The sequence below is a fragment of the Agelaius phoeniceus genome, chromosome 3 (assembly GCF_051311805.1).
Source record: "Agelaius phoeniceus isolate bAgePho1 chromosome 3, bAgePho1.hap1, whole genome shotgun sequence".
In the NCBI taxonomy this organism is placed as follows: Eukaryota; Metazoa; Chordata; class Aves; order Passeriformes; family Icteridae; genus Agelaius; species Agelaius phoeniceus.
Window position 1 is genome coordinate 116,097,349 of NC_135267.1, and position 19,775 is coordinate 116,117,123.

The 19,775-nt window shown below is 45.0% G+C and overlaps 2 protein-coding genes across 3 annotated transcripts in view; one reads left to right on the forward strand and one right to left on the reverse strand.

Annotated features, from left to right (window-relative positions):
• The window catches only part of PAK5 (p21 (RAC1) activated kinase 5), a 217,688-nt gene that overhangs the window by 159,530 nt on the left and 38,383 nt on the right, over positions 1-19,775 (reverse strand). Inside the window, exons 1-2 of one of the 2 annotated variants that reach the window (XM_077176305.1) lie at positions 3,205-3,326; positions 2,475-2,547 (exon numbers count right to left, since the gene is read on the reverse strand). In XM_077176305.1, the coding sequence (XP_077032420.1) occupies positions 2,475-2,523 (49 nt within the window). In that variant the 5' untranslated portion in view covers positions 2,524-2,547; positions 3,205-3,326. Of the gene's footprint in view, positions 1-2,474; positions 2,548-3,204; positions 3,327-19,775 lie in introns of those variants that run through there. The other variant, XM_077176304.1, reaches the window with a different exon arrangement.
• On the forward strand, positions 3,339-19,775 carry ANKEF1 (ankyrin repeat and EF-hand domain containing 1). The gene is made up of 10 exons (XM_054630131.2): positions 3,339-3,567; positions 8,572-8,958; positions 9,397-9,596; positions 10,553-10,702; positions 11,168-11,291; positions 12,143-12,938; positions 15,532-15,758; positions 16,964-17,130; positions 18,323-18,460; positions 19,520-19,775. Exons 1-10 carry the CDS (start codon positions 3,339-3,341, stop codon positions 19,643-19,645), a joined length of 2,544 nt encoding a protein of 847 aa, XP_054486106.2. The 3' UTR covers positions 19,646-19,775.

The window sequence follows — 19,775 nt, forward strand, 5'->3', positions numbered from 1 at the left end:
CTTTCCTCCCAAGTCTCTTCTCTAAGGACACAGTATCAGGGACCTAACAGTTATTTCACGGATTTTCTCCTTGATGAAAAGGCCTATTCCTAAGAGTACATATTAATTGGTAGAAAGAGTCAGTGTTGGTTTTGACAAAGCAATTGCAGTATAAAGAAGAGTGAAAAAACCTAAACCAGTTTAGTAAGCTGTACATTGATCTGAGTGATACCAACAGCTTCATACAGCAGCATCAAAACCAGAAACAGAGCAGATCCCAGCAAGTCCAGGAGGAGGAGCTGGGCGGTACCTGCCAGCACGGTCCTGAGGAGGCTGTGCTGCTGCATGAAACAAAGGCTGTCTCAAGGAGCAGACCACTTCCCTCCCTTGAGAGGGCACAGTTGGAGCAATGTCCCCACAACAGCTCCCAAGAGGACCCCCAGAATTAGCCAATTGTGTCATTCTCCCAAGCTGGCAGGTCTGAATAAGGAGATTTTGGGTGGAATGCACCACACAACAGATTTTTTTTGCAGCAGCATCAGAATGCAGAGAGATGAATAGCAGTGATAATTACTTCCACAGTACAAAGGCTTGAGTAAAAACCAGGCAATCCTCAAGCACACCTTGCAGCTGAAGCCAGGCTGTCACCACCCAGCTCCCCCTGATGTGATCAGGACTCCAGGGCCATGCAGCCCTTGTGGTGCACAGCCTCCCTCCAGAGGTCAGCTGTGGGACAGCTTTGGCATGCACAGAGGAAACCCAGCACAACACAGAGACAGCAAGTGGAACAGAGGATGGCAGAGGATTGGCCCACATGTTCCAGCAGGGACTGAGCAGTGCTCTCAGCCTGGCACCTTCTGCTAGCACCAAACAAAACTTCACAGCCTTTCTATTTTGAATATTTGGAAGCAACTGCTCAGCGGTGAAACATTTTCATGTGCAATTAGATGATTTTGGAGCTGCAAAGTGAGCATGTCAGTTATGGGGACTTTACCTACAATGGGGAAGAATGGATGTTGCAGGAACAATTGAGGTTAATGTTTAAGAATATATAAAACAAGGGGGAAACAGTAATAAATGTCGGTGATAAATATTCTTTGGAATAATCTTGATTTGGACATGATTTAGTGGTGATCTCATTGTCACACACAGTGGGCCAAACCTCTCTCCTGTGGGCTCCACAGATGGCATTCATGCAGGGCACCATGAAGCCAGTGGAGCACCTCTTGGATTGTCCCAGCAGCTCGCTCCTGGCTGTGAGACATGTCCCCGTGGGAAGGGAGGGAGGGGAGCTGCTTTCAGCACCCGGGACAGAGCAGCCCCAAGGCCGCCCTAAGTCGCAGCACAGCGGAGCTCTGGGCAGCCCTGCCCTCCCGTGGGCGCTCGGCCGCGGCACAGCTGGGGCCCTGCCAGAGCACGGGGACACTGTGCCCACCTTTGGGCTGTGCTGTGTCTCCCACCTTTGCCTCTGGGAGCTCCAGGCCATGCTCAAAGCTCGGGGTACTTCACACCTTTCCTTCCTCAGGGCAGTCAATTACCACTCCCTTACTGTACTCAGTTCCTACCAGCACCACCCCACTTGCATTCTGGCAGTAGCGTGCCACTCCTCCAAAACCGACCTGTCAGCCAAAAAGAGCCCAGCAGCTTGAAGCTTCAGACCTTGGAATAATTTCCTCTGGTGAGCTTTGTTTATCTCTACAGGCAGGGAATACTCTGAATTTCTCTAAGAGGATTTTAATCCTATTTATTTTGGAGACATTGCAGTACCCTAACTCGAGAGCAACACCTCTGCTCTTGAAACCACGTTGCTTTGAACCATCCAGTATGATGCTGAGCTGCTTCTTGCATCATGAATCCTCATTATCACTCTCAAAAAGCTCATGGAAAGCTGATCACCATGAGAAAATAAATCAAGCATAAAAATCTAAACATATACATGCAGTTACATGCACATTCACATTTGGGGTGAAATACCAAGTACCCAGAGTTGTTATAATCTGGTTATGCTGTTTCCATAACTTCCAGAGAAAAGGCATGCAGATGTTTCCGACAGGATATTCAGTTACTTCCATATTGGGCTAAATTTCAAAATACATGTGCTAACTTTTCTAATGGCAATTTTATGTGTGCTGCTCAACAAAGTGAAAAAGGAGAATTTACCCCAGGCCTTTGGCCAAGACATGTGTCTCCTTATTTGTGGCAACAACAACAGCAAAAATCTAACAAAGAACAGGCTGGGAAACATCATCTACTGTGCCATGTCTGCATCAACCATTTAGTGTAGCCAAGGAGAAAGAGAAGGGCCTATGTTTTGGCTATGCTATGTTTTCCAAAAAGGAAAGCGATACACCAAGGCACAACAGTGCATCACTACCAGTCCAGCCAATTTGCACCACAGAGTGCTAACACCAAATAGCTGCTGTACAAATGGCACTCCTTGCAGGGTAAATAATGAAACTTAGGCTAAAACAATGTTTTCTCTTGTTGTGACTCACCACACAGTCCCATGGCTTTCGTCAAACGCCTTTCCATGCTGTTGGACATGCATCCAGCTGTGTCACCACTTTCCTGGCAGAAGAAATTTCACATCAAAAAACAATTCTTTTTTTTTTTTTTTTTTTTTTTTTTTTTTTTTTTAATTTCCTAATGCTAGAGGTGATTTGCAAGCAATTCAGCTGCCAGGCTTGGCCAGGAACAAGACAGGCAGTGTTGCTGCAGTTACCCCATACATACATGACTACCGGGCCCGGCAGGAGCATTGAGGTCTGGGCTGTGGCATTTGGGAATTCGGCACTAAAGGAAGTGGACGGAAAGGAGATACAGAGCTCAGGCAGTCCCTGCTGCTGCCTTTTAGAACGACTTAGGCTTCACTTGACAAGCTCTGAGGGGTTTTTCCCCATTCACTGTCATTTTTCTCCTGTTAATACAGGTTTCTCTGTCCAACTTTGTGAACGATCCCATTTCCACCCAAGCTCATTTACATTATCGTGCTACACAGACCCTGAGGGAATGGCCGGGCCGTTGGGGGGACACGCGCACCTCGCCACTCCATTTTCTGGCAACTCCAGAAAAGTCTGGAGGCGAAACAGCCGCACAGCGTTGCTTCTTCCCATGGGGGAGGAAAAGAAGGCTTGGCGAGTAAGCCAGCTACAAGGAGAGAGAGCCCAGGACACCCAAGTGCTTCCCGAGCGCCCGTCTCACCCCCGGCGGGGCGCTGGTCCGTACCGAGCTGAGGGGAGCCGGTGGCGCTGAGGGGATCCGCCGGCGCTGAGGGGAGCCGGTGGCACCGCGGGGATCCGGTACCGCCTCACGGCTCTCAACCGCCCGACGCCGTTGCCAAGGGGACGGCCACAACGGCGATGGCGGCCGCTGAAGCGGGCGACGGTCCGGCTGCGGCCGCTGAGGCGGGCGAGGGTCCGGCTGCGGCCGCTGAGGCGGGCGAGGGTCCGGCGGCGGCCGCTGAGGGTCCGGCGGCGGCCGCTGAGGCGGGCGAGGGTCCGGATGCTGCCGCTGAGGGTCCGGCTGCGGCCGCTGAGGCGGGCGAGGGTCCGGCGGCGGCCCCCGAGCCCTCGGCGCCCTCCTCCTCAGGTGAGTGCCCCAGGCTGCCGAAGGTCGCTGCCGCTGCCGGGCATGGAGGCGAGGGGGCGGCGAGGCTGAGCCGCCGGCTCCCGGCGCTGCGGAGGGCCGGGGCAGAGCGGGCCCGCTGTGAGGGCTGAGCCTCAGCCTCGCCGGACACGGGCGCGCTGCGCATCGCCCCCCTCACGGCCCGCACCTTTCGCCGCTGGCATTTACCTCCGTTTGGGTGTCCGTACGGCCAGAGCAGCCGGCTCTCCAGCATCCCCCTCTTCCAGCAGCTTTTCTCCCGTTAAAGCCAGTCTACTCTACAGGCCGCCCGCTCCTCTGAGTCGCAGTCCAGGGAAAATAAACCAACCCCGGCTGCTCACCCTGTTCCTTGTTCCTGAACGCAGCAGTACCTCACCCCCGACTCCGCAGCCTTCCAGAAGCTTCCCTGGAGCCCAGCTGGGCTCCTGGCTGAGGAGCGACCCCCCAGCCCCTGTCCCGCAGGTGTTGCTCGTAAAGCTGATTGCCAGGTGTGGGCAATCAGGGCTCCATCCAGGTGTGGGCAATCAGGGCTCCATCCAGGTGTGGGCAATCAGGGCTGCCAGGAGCGGGCAATCAGGGCTCTGGATGATGGCAATCAGGGCTCCAGGCGTGGGCAATCAGGGCTCCATCCAGGTGTGGGCAATCAGGGCTCCAGGCGTGGGCAATCAGGGCTCCAGGCGTGGGCAATCAGGGCTCCAGGCGTGGGCAATCAGGGCTCCAGGAGCGGGGAAATCAGGGCTCCAGGCGTGGGCAATCAGGGCTCCAGGCGTGGGCAATCAGGGCTCTCTGGGTGATGGCAATCAGGGCTCTGGGTGATGGCAATCAGGGCTCTGGGTGATGGCAATCAGGGCTGCCAGGAGCGGGCAATCAGGGCTCTGGGTGATGGCAATCAGGGCTCTGGGTGATGGCAATCAGGGCTCTGGGTGATGGCAATCAGGGCTGCCAGGAGCGGGCAATCAGGGCTCTGGGTGATGGCAATCAGGGCTCCATTTCGAGGTGCCTGGAAGTTGCAAGGCAAGCTGAAGACAAAAGGATGCACATCTTTTGATCCAACCCAGCCATAACCAGGGAACTGCCTTTACAGCACTCACGACTGGATCTGGGCTGAGATCTCCACACGATATTGAAACCTGCTCAGTTCAAACCTAAGTGCCCGTCACTGTGCTCAGCTGTGCCTCAGCCCAAGGCAAGGCATTATTGGAGAATTAACACCAAAAAACCACAGCATTATAGGCTATTCATGAGACTGGAATTCAGTTTTAGGAAGATTTTGCTGCATCACTCCTATTAGTCACAGCCAAAAATCCAGTGCAATTATTCACATAAAGCTGTAAATATAGCATGGCACTGTTACCATATTGGTTCCTTTTATACTGACATATAGGGCTCGTGCTTATCTCTGTGCCCAGCATGCAAAGGGATTAAATTTAGAAAGTGCTCAGCTATTTTCTCCCACTAAAGATAAAACACATGAAAATTTTGTTTACTGGTTTGTGAATGGTGATAATTAAAGGGATGTTTTCAACTGGAAATGTTGAAACTGACAAAACTTTTGCAAACTTCTAAGGTGGAGTCACAAGTGCTTCCAGCAGCAGTCAGACAGCAGGCTTTGACTGGGTGACAGGGAATGAGATCAGCAGCCACCAGAAGTTCCCTCTCTATCACTCTACCTCCATCACAGCTTGGAAAGCTTTGTGGGAAAACAGGAATCCAACTAAAATGATTTTCTTAATGCCAGGTGTACTGAGAAAAGGATTAATCTGGATTTGAAATGAGTTCATGCTCTCCATCAGAACAATGACACAGGCTGGCAGAATGAAGGTAGCGAGTCTGTTGATATTTGTCAACAGATAAAATTGTTGCTAAGCAAACACTACAGGCCTGGGATTTGTGGTTACAGCTTCATGAAGCCCTCCCCAAAGCACAACTGTCTGAAAGCCACACTAACAATCCCTCATTTTCCATTAAGCCATCTATTATAGGTGAAGTGATAAAAAAATATATGAAATACACAGCATTGGTAGAATTTATGTCTAGTAAATTTAGTATTTACTACTAGTCAATTTACTAATTTACAATGAAAATTGACAAGATGTTGCAGTTTTCATTTTAGAAGCCTTTTTCCCTTGCTTATAACTTTATATGACCCTGGGTAGAATTTCTTATCCCACCTATGTTTCTTTGATGCTGCTACTTTAGAAGCTTCTAATAAAACTTGATCCACTCACTTTCAACAAATGCTGCAAAGAAATATTAACTGTAACAGTTAAAATGTTATGGTTGTTTTCATGTAAATTGTTGGTTCTTAATGCTTTGAAGCAAAAGCATTTTGCTTTAAACTGGCTAAGGACTCGGTGGCTGAATTGTGATAACAACAGACTTCACTACTGCGATAAAAATAATTTCACTTCTGCTCATGGAAATAATTTTATTGCTGCATGTGAAATATTAAAAGAATACTGTGATAAGCAGCTCAAAGCACCAGCAAAAATCTGATCAGAACTAAAATGGTACTCAATTGTGCATTCCACTGTGAGCAAAAATGAAAGTGTGCAGTGAGTGTAAGGTGTGCCATCAGTTTCATGTCCAGCATAGGGCAGAGGCTATAGGGAGCAAGTATCTCAAGGAATCTCCAAGATAATCCATGAAATAAATCCAAATCCATATGTATTGAATGTTATATCCATTTGTTCACATTTGTTCATCAAAGATTAGTTACTAACGGGTTTTTACCAAGTGCAGTTCTGCTCATGTTCTATGGCATTACTAACCTATGTCCAAGGAGAATGTCACTTCAGTGTTTGCTGCTTCAGGGGGAGAAAGAAAGGAATAAAAAGCAAGTTTTCATCTTAAATAAGTTCCTGAAAAATCATGAATAACAGTGGGAAGAAAGTTTTTTGGAAGTAAACCCAAGTTCCTTACTGCTGCAGGATGGTGGGAAGTGGAACAAAAGCATAAGAGAACATTTAAGCTTGTCAGTTCCATCTAAGTATCTTTCTTTTGATGAATTTCAGAGGTGTAAGAGCCTTCCCTGCAGAACATTCCTGCTGCTCCTCCTCACAGCCCCTGCAGAGTTTGCATCACAACTTTTCCCTGTCCTCAGTAGCCAGAAAAAAACTTCCTGTATTGGGGATTTGCTCAGAAATTGCTTCAGGCTCTAAAAGGCAGGCTCTGTGGGGACTCCAGTGTTCACTTCTAGCAGGGCATTACTCTGAAGTACCCTTATTTCTCAGCTCTGAGCTTTAGGACTACAGGGTTGCTATAGGTGTAATTCCTGTCAGCAGGATAAAAATCTCTGCATTTATTCCCTTTCACTGGACAAAATGTCACAGGAAGAACAACATGATTGGGATGAGAATGAACACGCCACAGGTGACAGATTTAAGTTATTGCTACCTAAAGATTTAATTGTTTGATGTAAGAATATACTTGTATATGATCAGAATGAGGGTTATGTAAGACCTAAACAGAAAAGGATTTAAGTAATGCCATGTTTAAATGGAGAACATCTGAGAGCAGCTGACCTATTCAGACCAGGTTTCATTGCAAAGAGAAAATCTTTGCATTTTAGTACCCGCTTAAACACTTCTGCAAGGGAGCAGCTTCTAATAACAACACCTTCACCCAGCATAACTGGGTGCACAAGGAGGGAGCTGAGGGCCATGTCTGTCAGGGAAAACAAGAGGCACAGTTGTCAGAAATCTGCCAACAGTTTTCCCAATCTCTGTTCCAAAACTAGGCTGGACACAGCACTTGCAAAGAAATGAGAGGCAATAGCTACAGAAACTACAACTGTCAAGTTGTACCTGTGGTACAAAAATTACCTCTCTGTCCATTTCCAACATGATTCACCTTCAGTCATCTTTTTCTACTTTTCCTGCAGATTTCTGTCAGGCTTCCTTCCCAGAATGGGAGGTCTTGCCTCACAAGGTCTGTTGGAATCGTGCATCCTTCTCCATCTCTCTGCAATCTCCCCTTCTCACAGACATTCACAAAGCATCCAGAGTAGGCAGGCAGATGCTGAGTGGTCCCATTTACAGACTACATTGCAATGAGTAAGAAACCCAAACAAACCAAACCCCGAGTGCTCTCTAACAGATGTTCCTTCACCTTTTTGTGTTGTGTGTCCTGTAAGAGTTCTGGAGGACGGGCTGACCCAAGGTTTGCTGAAGGTGCTAAGAAGCTTCTCATCCACTTGGGAAAGCTTCAGAAATGGTCCCTACAATGTCTGACCCTTCCTAACCCTCCAGCCATGAGAGCTGAGACTAGCTAAAAGAGGCTAAAAAACCTAAAAGAAAAAACCCGAAAAACATCCAGGATTGAGGCAAGTGCAAAGTCCTGCACTGAATTTTTTTCAAGAAGCTTGTGATGCATGACCTGGAAGAACCTTTTCCCAGACCAGTGCACTGCTATCTGTATTTTTTTTCCTCCAAGGGTTTTGTAGCAGAGGAATTTGACTTACTCTTTTATCTACATAGCCTAGCAGGAAGTTCATGCATCAGCTACCAGAAAAAAAACCCAAAAAACAGGGAAGGTGCTCAGGCACTGATGAGGTGATGTTAGTATAAATTTTAGTATGAATTTTATGTTTCAGGAAGTGCAGAGGACATGGTGTCTTGTGACTTTTTCCCCCATTGAAAATAACATATGAACAGCCTCCCCTTAGGCTTCCAAGTAATTGTAGATTATAACAGTTCCTTGAATGGAGAGCAGTTACTCTACAGCTTCTTAACTTAATTTTCTCCTTGGATGAGACCTCTTCAGAACAGCTGGATGACTAGACAGAAAAATTTTGTAAGGTGCTACTTGGGTTTATAGAGTCTCTATATGTGCTGCCCACAGTAAAAGATAAATTAGTTCAAAACCTAGTGTTCTGTCCAGGTAAATTGGATATTTTCATGCTGTGAACATGGTCTGATTCCTGATTTTACTGGCAGGTCACTATAATGTCCTCTGTGAGATTACATGTTTTCTTTTTTGTCCATGCAGAAAGTACTTCCTTGAAAGAAGAAAATCATCCCTATCCTGGGATGCTACCAGTAGATAAAAGGCTTCTAAACTTACAGATCTACAAACTTCTTCAGTGTGTTCACAAGAAAGACAAGAAGCAAATAGAAAGCCTGATCCAGAAGGGATTCCCAGATCTGATTAATTACACAGAGCCCAAGGAAGGATACAGTGCCTTCCACGTGGCCGCCATGAAGAACGACATTGAAATGTGCCGCTTCCTGCTGGAGCACGGAGCGCGCCCCAACGTCCACGACAACATGGGGTGCACCCCAGCCATGAAGGCAGCTGAGCTGGGCTATGAGGCCATTCTGGAATTATTAGCAACAGCTAACGCCTCCATGACTGCTGTGGATAATGAAGGGAAAGGTGAGTGGGAAGGCAGTACCATAAAGCAGTCCCTCAGCTGTGTGGCACACTTATTACATGTGATGTGTCCTGCCTGCGGAGAGGAGCTCTGCTTGAGGCTTATCCTTACAGCCCAACAGAAGCTGCTGGCCATTACAGCTTTGATGAAAATGAAAATAATTCTCCCTGAAGAGTCTAGGCCTTTAAATCATAAGTCTCCCCAGCAGAGAGCTGAGAGGTAACTTATAATTGAGACTCACATTCCTCCCATGGCCTGTGACATACTGAGCTCTGGTTTTCTCCTCAAGTAAAGCCTCTGAAGTAGAAATCTTTTTTTGCATGGCTTCACCCTCAGTGAAGGGGTCTCTGTTGCAGACTGGTCAGCTGTGAAGTCCACAGCCTCACACCCCTTCTGGTAATTTCCTTTTGCACCCTAACCCCCACTGGTTTCCTTTGCAGGTATTTTGTTTTACTGCCTTACACCTACAGTTCGCCACACCCACTGCCTGAAAATTGCCTTGGATTATGGTGCAGATGTCAACAACTGTACCACTACTGGGAGGTCTCTGCTTCTACAAGCCTGTGAGCAGGCTCATGAGGTTAAAGATATGTGCCTGATTTTCTTGGAGAAAGGAGCAGATCCCCATGCAAAAGACCCGGTATGAGCCTTTCTGTAACTAAGAACAGATACAGGAGTATAGAGCAGAGTACATGACCTTAAATCCTCACATTAAAATAAAAACGCAGTGAAAATTGCTTAACTAGGTGGCCATACCTCTTCCCCTCTTCTGTACCAGCCTTTTTTGGAGGAGAGGGATTTAAATCTTCTTTTCGATTTTTGTAGGTTTAGAGTGCAAATATTTCCCCAAACTTACATGTAACTGGGTCAGCTGTTGGGAGCTGCAGTTCACTGTACTTCAGTGGAGCAGTGCTGATTTGTGTTTGCCTTGATGTGCCCTTAGATTTTCAGAGCTGAAATAGTATTCATTAAAAGGTAAGTTATTTTAGGAAATATTTGCTAAAAGGTTGGGAAAATCTGATGAGCAATCAAGGCAGGAACAAGGCATGAGAAACTTTCTTCTCTTTTGTATGTCTTAATCATTTATTTGTTTGTTTCCTTAATTTAACAAAGACTGAAGCTCTGTGCTGTTGATAAATCAAGAAGCACAGGCTTTCCCTTGGAGTTATCCAAAGCAAACATCTATTATTATCTAGGAAAAGACAATATTAATGTATTCGAGTGAACTTTTCCTCACAGAACCATAGTGCAATTCCCTGTTGCTTTGCCTTCCCCATAGCACGCCTCCAGCCATAGCTCCTTATGCTCCTGCTTTCATAATCTGAGGTGGTATTTTGAGTTGGATGTTGTAAATATACATGAGAAGATACCCACAGAATCCAGGACTCCCTAACTAAGGAATTGATTGGGAATTATTTAAAGGACTCGAGCCTTCAATGCACTTGAGTTGCTGGCACCTGACTGCTCTCTCTTGGCAGCCCTGTGAGTAGATTTGAAGGCTTACCTGCAGGTCCCTTGGAGGCTCCGAGGCTGTGGTTTGCTGGCAGTAGCAGCGGGAAGGAGGCTCCCAGTGTGACTGCTCTGTGCTGCCTGCAGGCCACGGGGCGCACGGCCGTGATGGAGGCGGCTCGGGAGGGCGCTGCCGACGTGGTGCTGGCTCTGCTGCAGAGGGGAGCCGACGTGAACCTCTTCGACTTCGAGAGACACAGCGCTGCACACTTCGCGGCCAAAGGAGGCTTCCTTGAGGTATTAACATTTGTGCTGTGAAAGCATTGCTGCAAAGCCAAACCTGCCTAGGTTTTTTGTTGTTACGGGGCTTTGCTTTGGGTTTTTGGAGCGTGTTTTTGTTGGGGTTTTTTTGAGTCTGTTATCTCAGTTGATCAAAGCATAATGATCAGTAATCAAAAGCAGATTCTTTGTAAGCATCAAAGGGATTCCAGCAGTGATAGGCCAGACAGGGGCTCATAGGGAGCTGGCAAGAAGATTGTCCTTGGTGTCTACAACTACACAAGGTTTCTGTTTCATCAGTTAAATAGGTATAATACTATTGAAAACAATAATGTTATATGTGCATTGACCAGCTGGACATGGGAGAGAACTTCATTATTAGAATGGGAATGTAAGATATTGCATTTATTTGCAAATCAATCTCACATTTTCACATGTTAAGAAGAGACAAGATTTTTGGTGGGACTCTGTTTGTTTTTCTAGATTCTGGCGATTATTTCAGGTTATGGTGCAGACTTGAAACTGGTTGCTATGAATGGTAACACACCACTTCATTATGCTGCAGAGGGAGGATTTACAGACTGCTGCAGGTATATAGGACAAAGAGGTACATGAAAACTAAATTACTTCACAACTATTATCTGTATTCTATTTCTGTGATAAAGGAAAGATTTCATTTGGGTATCTCTGAAGGATTTGACTCTTGGGTACCCTGTGGCAAAATTCATATTCAGAAGGGCCTAACCGAGGCTCTTATCTCATGTGGATGAGAGAACATTTCTCAAAGAAAGCAGCAGAAACATCAGGAGGTTGTATAACTTAGTGTTGGACAGTATTAGGTGATTCTGGGTTTAGTTGGTTTAGATGTATTGTAAGATGATCTTCCAATAGAAAATACATTTTTAATTTGATGATAACGTAAAAAATATCTCTATGCAGTCATGAGGAAAACTTCATGCCCATGGGTATTGAAACATGGCCTGAAGCAGCTGTGATCCTTTCCTGACTTGATCAGATGATCCTGGCATTTCAAGCTTTGATCCAAGAGCACCATGCAAAATCCCACATTCTGTTCTTGTGATCAAACAAATGATCCATTGCCAAATTGTAATGTTGGGGTATAGAAATAGGTGACACCTTAATCTTAGTTTGCTTCTTAACCTTGCTCACCACTTCAAGTAAAAATGTAAAGTTTCCACTGACGTTCTCTTTATACATATTCATGGGCGGATAAATAAATAGAGCACAGGGTTGCTCAGTGCTTCTCCCTTTGGGAAAAAAATATGGACATGTGGCTGACCTTCCAGCCTGGGATCAATGATGTGGTTCCACCTACCACTGCTATTTATATAAAATTGTAGGCCTGTGGCCACGAGTTGCCTGTGTATTACAAGTTTCTTATATTATAAAATTAGGAATTCCACTGCACTATTAGCCATATTGTGTCCATATCTCTAGGCTGTGATCCTACATGGTCCAACTTGATAAATCTGACCCCAAGGGATGTTGCCAAGGCCGGTGGGTTCAAGGCAGCAGCAACAGTGCTGCGCAAAGCTGAAAAAGCCTTAAAGAAGCCAGATGAGACCCTTGCCTGGTACCTGAAGGTGTATGACTGGTCCGTGCAGCATGAGGATGCCATCCGCAAGGAGTTTGAGATTGATGAGGAAGACGAGGGGATAGTATCCAAAAGTGATTTCATGGCAGTCATTCGGAAGCGCTGGGGCACTGTGGATCAGGAACAAATAGAAATTCTTGCTAAAAAGCATGAAGTATCTTCTGACAAGATCAGCCTGGATGATTTTTTTAAAGGCTCAAAATACCTGCAGAAAACCTTTCTGCTCTCATCCTTTGGGCCCAAAGCAAAGAAGAAGAAGAAGCCGCCGAGAAAGAAAGGCAAGAAAGGCCTCCCTGTCCCAGTCTGTGTAATCCCCAGGAGTGAACGTCCCCTCAGGGAAGATGGCCTCCCTGCCTGCATGGTGGAGGCCGTCCCCACCCTCCCCGAGGAGCAGCGATTCAAACGCGCCCTCCACGCCGCCCACCCCGTGTTCGATGACCGCGCCTGGTACATGGAGGAGCCCAGTAAAACCCTCATGGACATCAACTACCTGGTCAGAGAAGGAGACTTTGTGTCTCTGCAGAGAGCCTTCGACCAGGGCGTGCCGGTAGATATGAAAGATAAATATTACAAAACACCTTTGATGGTTGCGTGTGCAAGTGGCAACAGAGTTCTTGTGGAGTTTCTTCTGGAAAAGGGGTAAGATAATTTCAATTTAATTGCTATTTTGGGAAGGCTTTCAAAAGCATAAATGTCCAGTGTTTGGACTGGATTTCAAAAGCATAAATGTCCAGTATTTGGATGCAAAAGGCTATGGTTTGTTTTTTGCTTACATAACATTTAAATATTAAAGTTACTTCCCTAAGATCTCAAGTCACAGGGGTAAGTTTATTATTTTTCACATTTTAGTAGCATGGAAATGAAAACAACCAAGAGACAAGTTCCCCAGACTGCAATTTTTGGTGTCTGGGCTGTTGATATTTGGTCAGCAGCAGGGGTTCATACCCAAGTAGTAGTGCATCAAGTAGTGCATCCTCACAAGCAAACTCTCAAAACTGGGAAATGATTTTGGGGAAATCTGACTTGAAGGACTTGCCTGAAATCATTGAGGTGATCCTGGACTTTCCTGTTCCACATGCCTGGTTTAAACCTCCACTTTCTTCTGCAGCTGAGGCAGGCTGAAACAGCAGGATTTACATCAGAAGCCCCTGCTACTAATTAGACTGCTCCTCATTTTAGAAGTCCTTCAGCAATTCTGTAGCCTGCAGACACACTTGTGAAAAATCTCAATGACACCTTAAAAATGAAAGCAATTTCAGAAAGATTCAGTCATACTTGTGTAATAGCATAATCTCTTATTGTCAGACTGCTGTGGTCCTACAATCCTTCACATAATTGCTTAAATGAACATTTTTCAAAGGTATTTACGTTAACTGGGTTCTTTCTCTACTATACATAGATAGAATTCATGTTAATATTAATATATCAGGGAAAGGGGCTGTAGTCATTGCTCTGGTTCCTGCAAAGACTAACAGCACATGGATCTTCCCACACCCTGGTAATTAATTAACTAACATTCCTAGAGCATATGGAAAATTGGGTAATGTGTGTATTCAGGTTTTCTGAAGATAAAGATGTAGGAGCTACCAAATTAATCCACCAGATTAATCTCTGCTCCTTTTCCCAAGCCTCAGTAGACAGCACTGGAGTCACATCGTATTTAACAATAAGACCCAGAAACACAGTAACTTAGCTTGAATAAATAGTGCCAGTTTTGAGATTGTTTCAATAGACAGAAATGAAAATGGAGAGGAAAGTTATCAGTAGCATTTAGGTTTGCATCTCTCAGCATCATGGGCTTGCAGTTTAGCATGGGCATTCAAATACCTTTTACAATATAACCTTTTCAGTACAGAACCACAAATCCATATTGAAAACAAAACAAAATATTTATCCAGCTAAATGGTTAACATTTATTACATTTAAAATTAAATTGGTGGTATCTACTTTCTATCTTCCTTCAGAAAGAATTAGAAGCAAATGAAATTTGGTCTGATGGGAAATTCTGTGCTTGATGGGCAGAAAATGCCAAGGAATTTTTAAATCAGTGCTGCATTGTCCCTGTTCCCACTGACTGGTTTCTTTCTGATAGGATTAAGTTAGGAAAAAGGGTTCAGGGGCAGACAGAGTCTGAATGCAGGCAAAGAGGTTGGGCTGAGATGAAAGTGAAATAACTGAAGAAGCTCATTTTAATGAGAATTAAAACAAATGAAAACTGCATACAAATAAACCGCAACAGCTTAGTGACTGAAAGATAAGAGAGATAAATGTGGTAGGTCAGGGAATTTACTGTGCTAAGATCTCATCAAAGACAGAATTCTGAAAAAGATTACAAATTTAAAGAAGGGAAGAAGAACAGATGAATCTGTGCTTTTATTTAGACAATCACCTGACTTGAAGAGCAAACAGCTATCGCTGGAAACAGCTTCCTTCATAATTTTTCTTCTTTCTTCCTTCCTCCTTGTTTTTTGGGAAGACAGCAGCTTTTTGTCCACCAAGCAAGTGGGAGAGTGTCCCTAACTCCCTTCAGGACCCCTAGGGCTGGTAATGCTTTTCCTCCCGGTTTCAACCAAAGGCAGCCTGTTGCAGGGATCTCCCTTGAACTAGCCCTTGCTTTCTGCAGAGCATCCCAGTTTTAATTTGGGAGCAGAAACAGGTCCTAGCCCAGCAGCCCAGTAGCTGAATAGTTTTTCAGTGCTCGGACTCCCGAGGCAGACCTTGTGTAGCTCGTTTGTCAAAGGGAGGAGCCAGTGCAGAGGAATGGAGCAGGCAGAGGGCAGCGACACCAAAAGGAAAGGTGAACACTTCCCTCTCGTGCAGGCAAGCTCTGCAGTGTTGCCAGATGTCCTGTAGCACCTGTTCTTGGCAGAAGGAACTTTTTGAGTTCCTGAATCTGCTTTCTGCCATTCTCGGTGAAGCTGGAGCACGAGCAGCCTTTTACAGGACTAAGGGGTTTGAATGCCTGTGTTTTTTGCTGTACCCATGAAAAGCTCCATGTGAAGGACACTGATGGCTTAGGGGGAGACATGAGCAGCACCCAGGCACACTTACAATTACTATTCCATGCCAAGTTCAGGGACTCAAACAGGTTCAGAATGGCAATATGAAAATAGCTATTTACATTGAAAATGCCATTGCAGTGGGCAGTTCCAGCTGACTGCCCTGGGAGCTGGGGCTGTTACTGAAGGCACCCAACAGCTTCAGCTGCCACAGCTGCTCTTACCCTGTGCAGGGCTGATGTGAATGCAACAGACAACTTCCTGTGGACCCCTCTGCACCATGCCTGCTACAATGGACACCTGGACATCGCTGAGGTGCTGGTGAAGGCGGGAGCAGCTGTCAATGCCCCTTCAGTCGGCGAGGCCACCCCGCTGATGAGAGCTGTTGAGGCCTGCAGGCTGGACATGGTCTATTTCTTAATCACTGCAGGTGCTGACGTCCAGGCTTTAAACAGCAACGGTAAATAGCAATGTCTCCAAAACAGGCTGTTTCTTTATTAAAAACACCTTGGAGAACTGTTCTGTGCTTAGGGTTGCTGTCAGGACTGGGATGAAGGAACAGGTTCAGTTAGTTTTCTCCAGTATGGAATAATTATTGAAAAAAGGCTTTCTTGGGCTTTGCATATCTAGAAAATGAAGTAACATGAATAATTACTCAATTCAGGAGACTCTTACTCCTCACAAGACACATACAGAGTTATAAGTGGCTTTAATGAAAACATTCTATCTAGTTATTATTATTTGAGGGAAAATTGGATTTCAGCTGTGGCTCAGAGTATAGTCTGCCACCCATTTAAGTGATTTATTTTGAGGCACAGGCAGCCCTGGTTAAAAGACTTCCTTGCTGCTCTACTTGTAGATATAACTCCTGAGAAAAAAATATTTAACAGAAAACCGAATCTGAGCTGGAACTGAAGTGTTACCTCCTCACAGCAGATCCCTCCTTCAGAGTTATTTCCACTGTCTTCAGAGTAATTGAAAAGTTCACATGCATCACCTTTCAAGCTGTTGCTCTAACATAGGAAGCAGCATTGCTACACAATGAGACTTTCCTTGCCAAAATGCCTAGTGGTGAAACCCTGCTTGTAGAAGGGATGTGTATTCCTTATTCCTTGTATCATGTGGAGTTGTGATTCACACAGCAGTTCAGTCTCACAGATACTTTACAGCCAGAGTCTCATAAGAACCAGGACAGATTTTTTTCCTTCATTAAGCACTGAAGCTGTTCATTTCCATCAGGGGACTTTCCCTTGCCAGCCACAGAGCAAGCAGAGGCAGAAGGAGATGGCCAGCACAGCACAAGGTCAGGAATGCAGACCATCTCCTAGTGCTATGTGCTCTCAGCTCTCAGAGATCAAAATGACAACCTGCGGGACCAGGGTATTAGGCTGCAAATGGCAGAACATTAAGAAGAAAGCAAGCAATACAAGAATTCCAGCAATATTCCTGCAAAACGAGTTTCAGGGCCGGTGTCTGCCAGCTCTTATTTCTGCAAGCAGTGCTGATGACCACTGCTCCTCACACCAATGTCAGGCACGCTGCTGGCACATGGGATAGGTAATAAAACACTGGCCATATTAAATTCAGTTGATTGTCCAGCTGCAATAAACCAGTGCCAAAGTTAATTTTCATGGTTTACACAGATATTTATTTTTTTAAATACAGGAAGGAGTGCTCTCGATCTTGCTGAAGTACTTGAAGATGCTACAATAATTGAACTGCTTGAAAATCAACTGCAAATTTTGGCAGAAGAACAAGAAAAAGAAGAAGCAAAGGCAGCAAAAGGTGGGAAGGCAAAACCACCAGAGCCACCGAAATCTGTGAAAACAGAGGTATGAGAGATGGTAACAAAGGACTGATTTGCTAATAGTTAGCAGGGAGCTGCTTTCTTTCTATTCTTTGCCACCCGTTCCTCTCTAACTCTGTAACTTGGGCAGCTTTGTTAAAGTGAGTATTTTCAGATGCTCATACTGTTCTTGTGAGTATTAGAACTTGTTCATTGGTTGAAATTTTTCTTGCTAATTAGACAAACTTCATGTCTTCCCCAGACACACATCAGAATGATGTTCTGTATCACTAGCAGACACAGAAAAAGATTTCCTTTTCTTTTTCCCTCCTCCTGAAGTATATGTTCATCCACCTCTGTTGTGGTAAACACTGAACAACTGGTAACCATAATTTCTTAAAGGGAGAACCTCTTTCTTCACAAGATAAGAGCAATACCCTTCAAACTGGTTAAAGGTTTTTTATTCTCCTAGTTGAACTCACTGAGAAAATACCAGGCTTGCTAACTTCCTATTTTCCATTTTGTGCCATATCCTTCCTCTTCCACGATTTACCTGAGTCCTGTTTCTCAAATCCCACACTGATGTTTGCCTGTTTTATTTCTGAATGCTTTTCCTGCACCCTCTGGGAGTCTTGAGCAGCTCAGCATTGCCCTATTCCCAAGCTGATACCAGCCTCTGTGCCCACATCCAGGTTCTCCTCCTGTGGATGAGACCTTCCTGATTCACCAGTGGCACTTTTAGTCACGTCCAGCTTGCTGTTTAGGGAGAAGTTGAAATTGAAATTGTATCTGCGTGGCTGGAGGTGTCCTTCAGCTGCCCTGGACGGTGCAGTAAATATGTCCCAGTAGCTAAATGTTGGCATCCCCTTGCACAAAGGTTTTGAATGTCAGGGACAGCACAGGACTTTCAGAGGCAGGAGGAAGACAGCCTTAGGTGCCTGTTCATTCCTCACTTGGAAGAGGAGGGGATCACCAGCGGTATAAGGCGACTGTCTTGGGAGTCACAAAGAGCAGTTAATGTTTTAGTGCCCAAGGAAGAGAGGTGCCTTTTACCTTTCAAAAGGGTGGCCCTTGCAATTTTTGATTTTAAAAATCAGCTTTGACAGAAACAGGTTCTGAAGAGATTAGGAAAAATACCCCCTCAGTAAACATCATAGCAGAGCATCAGAAGATGCAGGATGCATGCCTTGCTTGTGAACATGATGCATTGGTAAAATTGGTACCTTCTTGCCTTTCAGTCTCCAGATGAATCCCCAGCACCTGAGGAAGAAGCTGTTCCTGAAAAGACAAAGCGTTCCCGCAAGGACAGTTCTGCTTATTGGAAATCCTTGGCAGCGAGAGAAGACAAAAATGACATCTCCTTCAGACCCAGGAAAGTACGTACAGCAGCAAAACAGGAGTGCAGTTCCCTGGTCACTTTTGATCTCTTGCTGAGATCAAAACCCACAACAATCCAAGCATTCATCTAGCTTAGAGATGATGTGACACAGCTGGAGAGGTTGCCACCAAACAAGAGTAAATTAAAGAGTTTGTGGATGTATAATTTATAATTACACAAACATATATATGACATATATTTGTGGAAATCAAATATTTGTTTTATATATCAAAACCTCTTATCAAAATCAAAATCTCTTATCGTATTTTTAGATTGGATTAAAGTGCAGCCACAGTAAAATTAAAATGCAACTACATTTATGATATGTATTTTTATACTCCTGCTTTTAAAAGATAGGAGTCTATTTGCACAGCATAGGCACCAACTTCTAACTTGCCCTGTTGATTAGTTATCACATGATGACTTTTGGCAGTGACATTTACTGAACTAGATGGATCACAGCACACTAAATATTTGCTACCTAGAGTTGGAATAGTGGAAATACAACTTTTCTGTCCAGGTCTTGTCATACACGCTTAGAAATAACTGAGAAACAGAACAACATAATCACAGTGAGGTAATTTTTGTAATTTTTTTTCCTCCTTGAAAAGGAAAAGAACGCCACTGCTGGCTGAGCAGTTATGTTTGGAGTTTGTTTATCATTTCCCTAACCCTGATTTATGCTAGTTTCTACAATGGTCTCAGAGGACTGAGGCTACATAGCTGATGACTTTACAGCTAATTACTATTTTCCACTCTGAGGATCATGAGCCCGAGTCAGTAATTTTAAATAATTACCTTAAGATCTTCTTTCCCACATTATCTGTAATCAGAGTCCATGGCATGATACAGATTGGAAGTGACAACAAGAGAAGGCTCTGTTTGTACACACACACATTGTTGACCTCTCCTCTGCTGGGAGGCCACACTGCTTCTTTTCTATGTCTCACAGTGGAAAGGAGTGCTAGAACATGCCTCTCTTTGGCTAACAGTATCTTCTTAGTGCCTCTGTTGCAAAAGGCCCACCAAATTAACTACACAAACCTTTATTTTGTAGATATGGAGCCCTGATGCCACAGCAATGCAACTTGCAGAACAGCGAGTATTGCTCAGTGAACGTGCTGCTCTTTGTGGTCACATGGCAGATTTTACAACCCTCTTCAATAGAAAGTTTGAGAAATAAGCACAGCATCTGGAAAAAGCTACTTCAGCACGTGTTTTGAGGAGGCAAAGATATAAAAGGCTACTCCTTTACAAGGAAGGAATTGTACAGTGCTCAGTAAATAAATCTCAGTTACCATAAAAGAAAATCA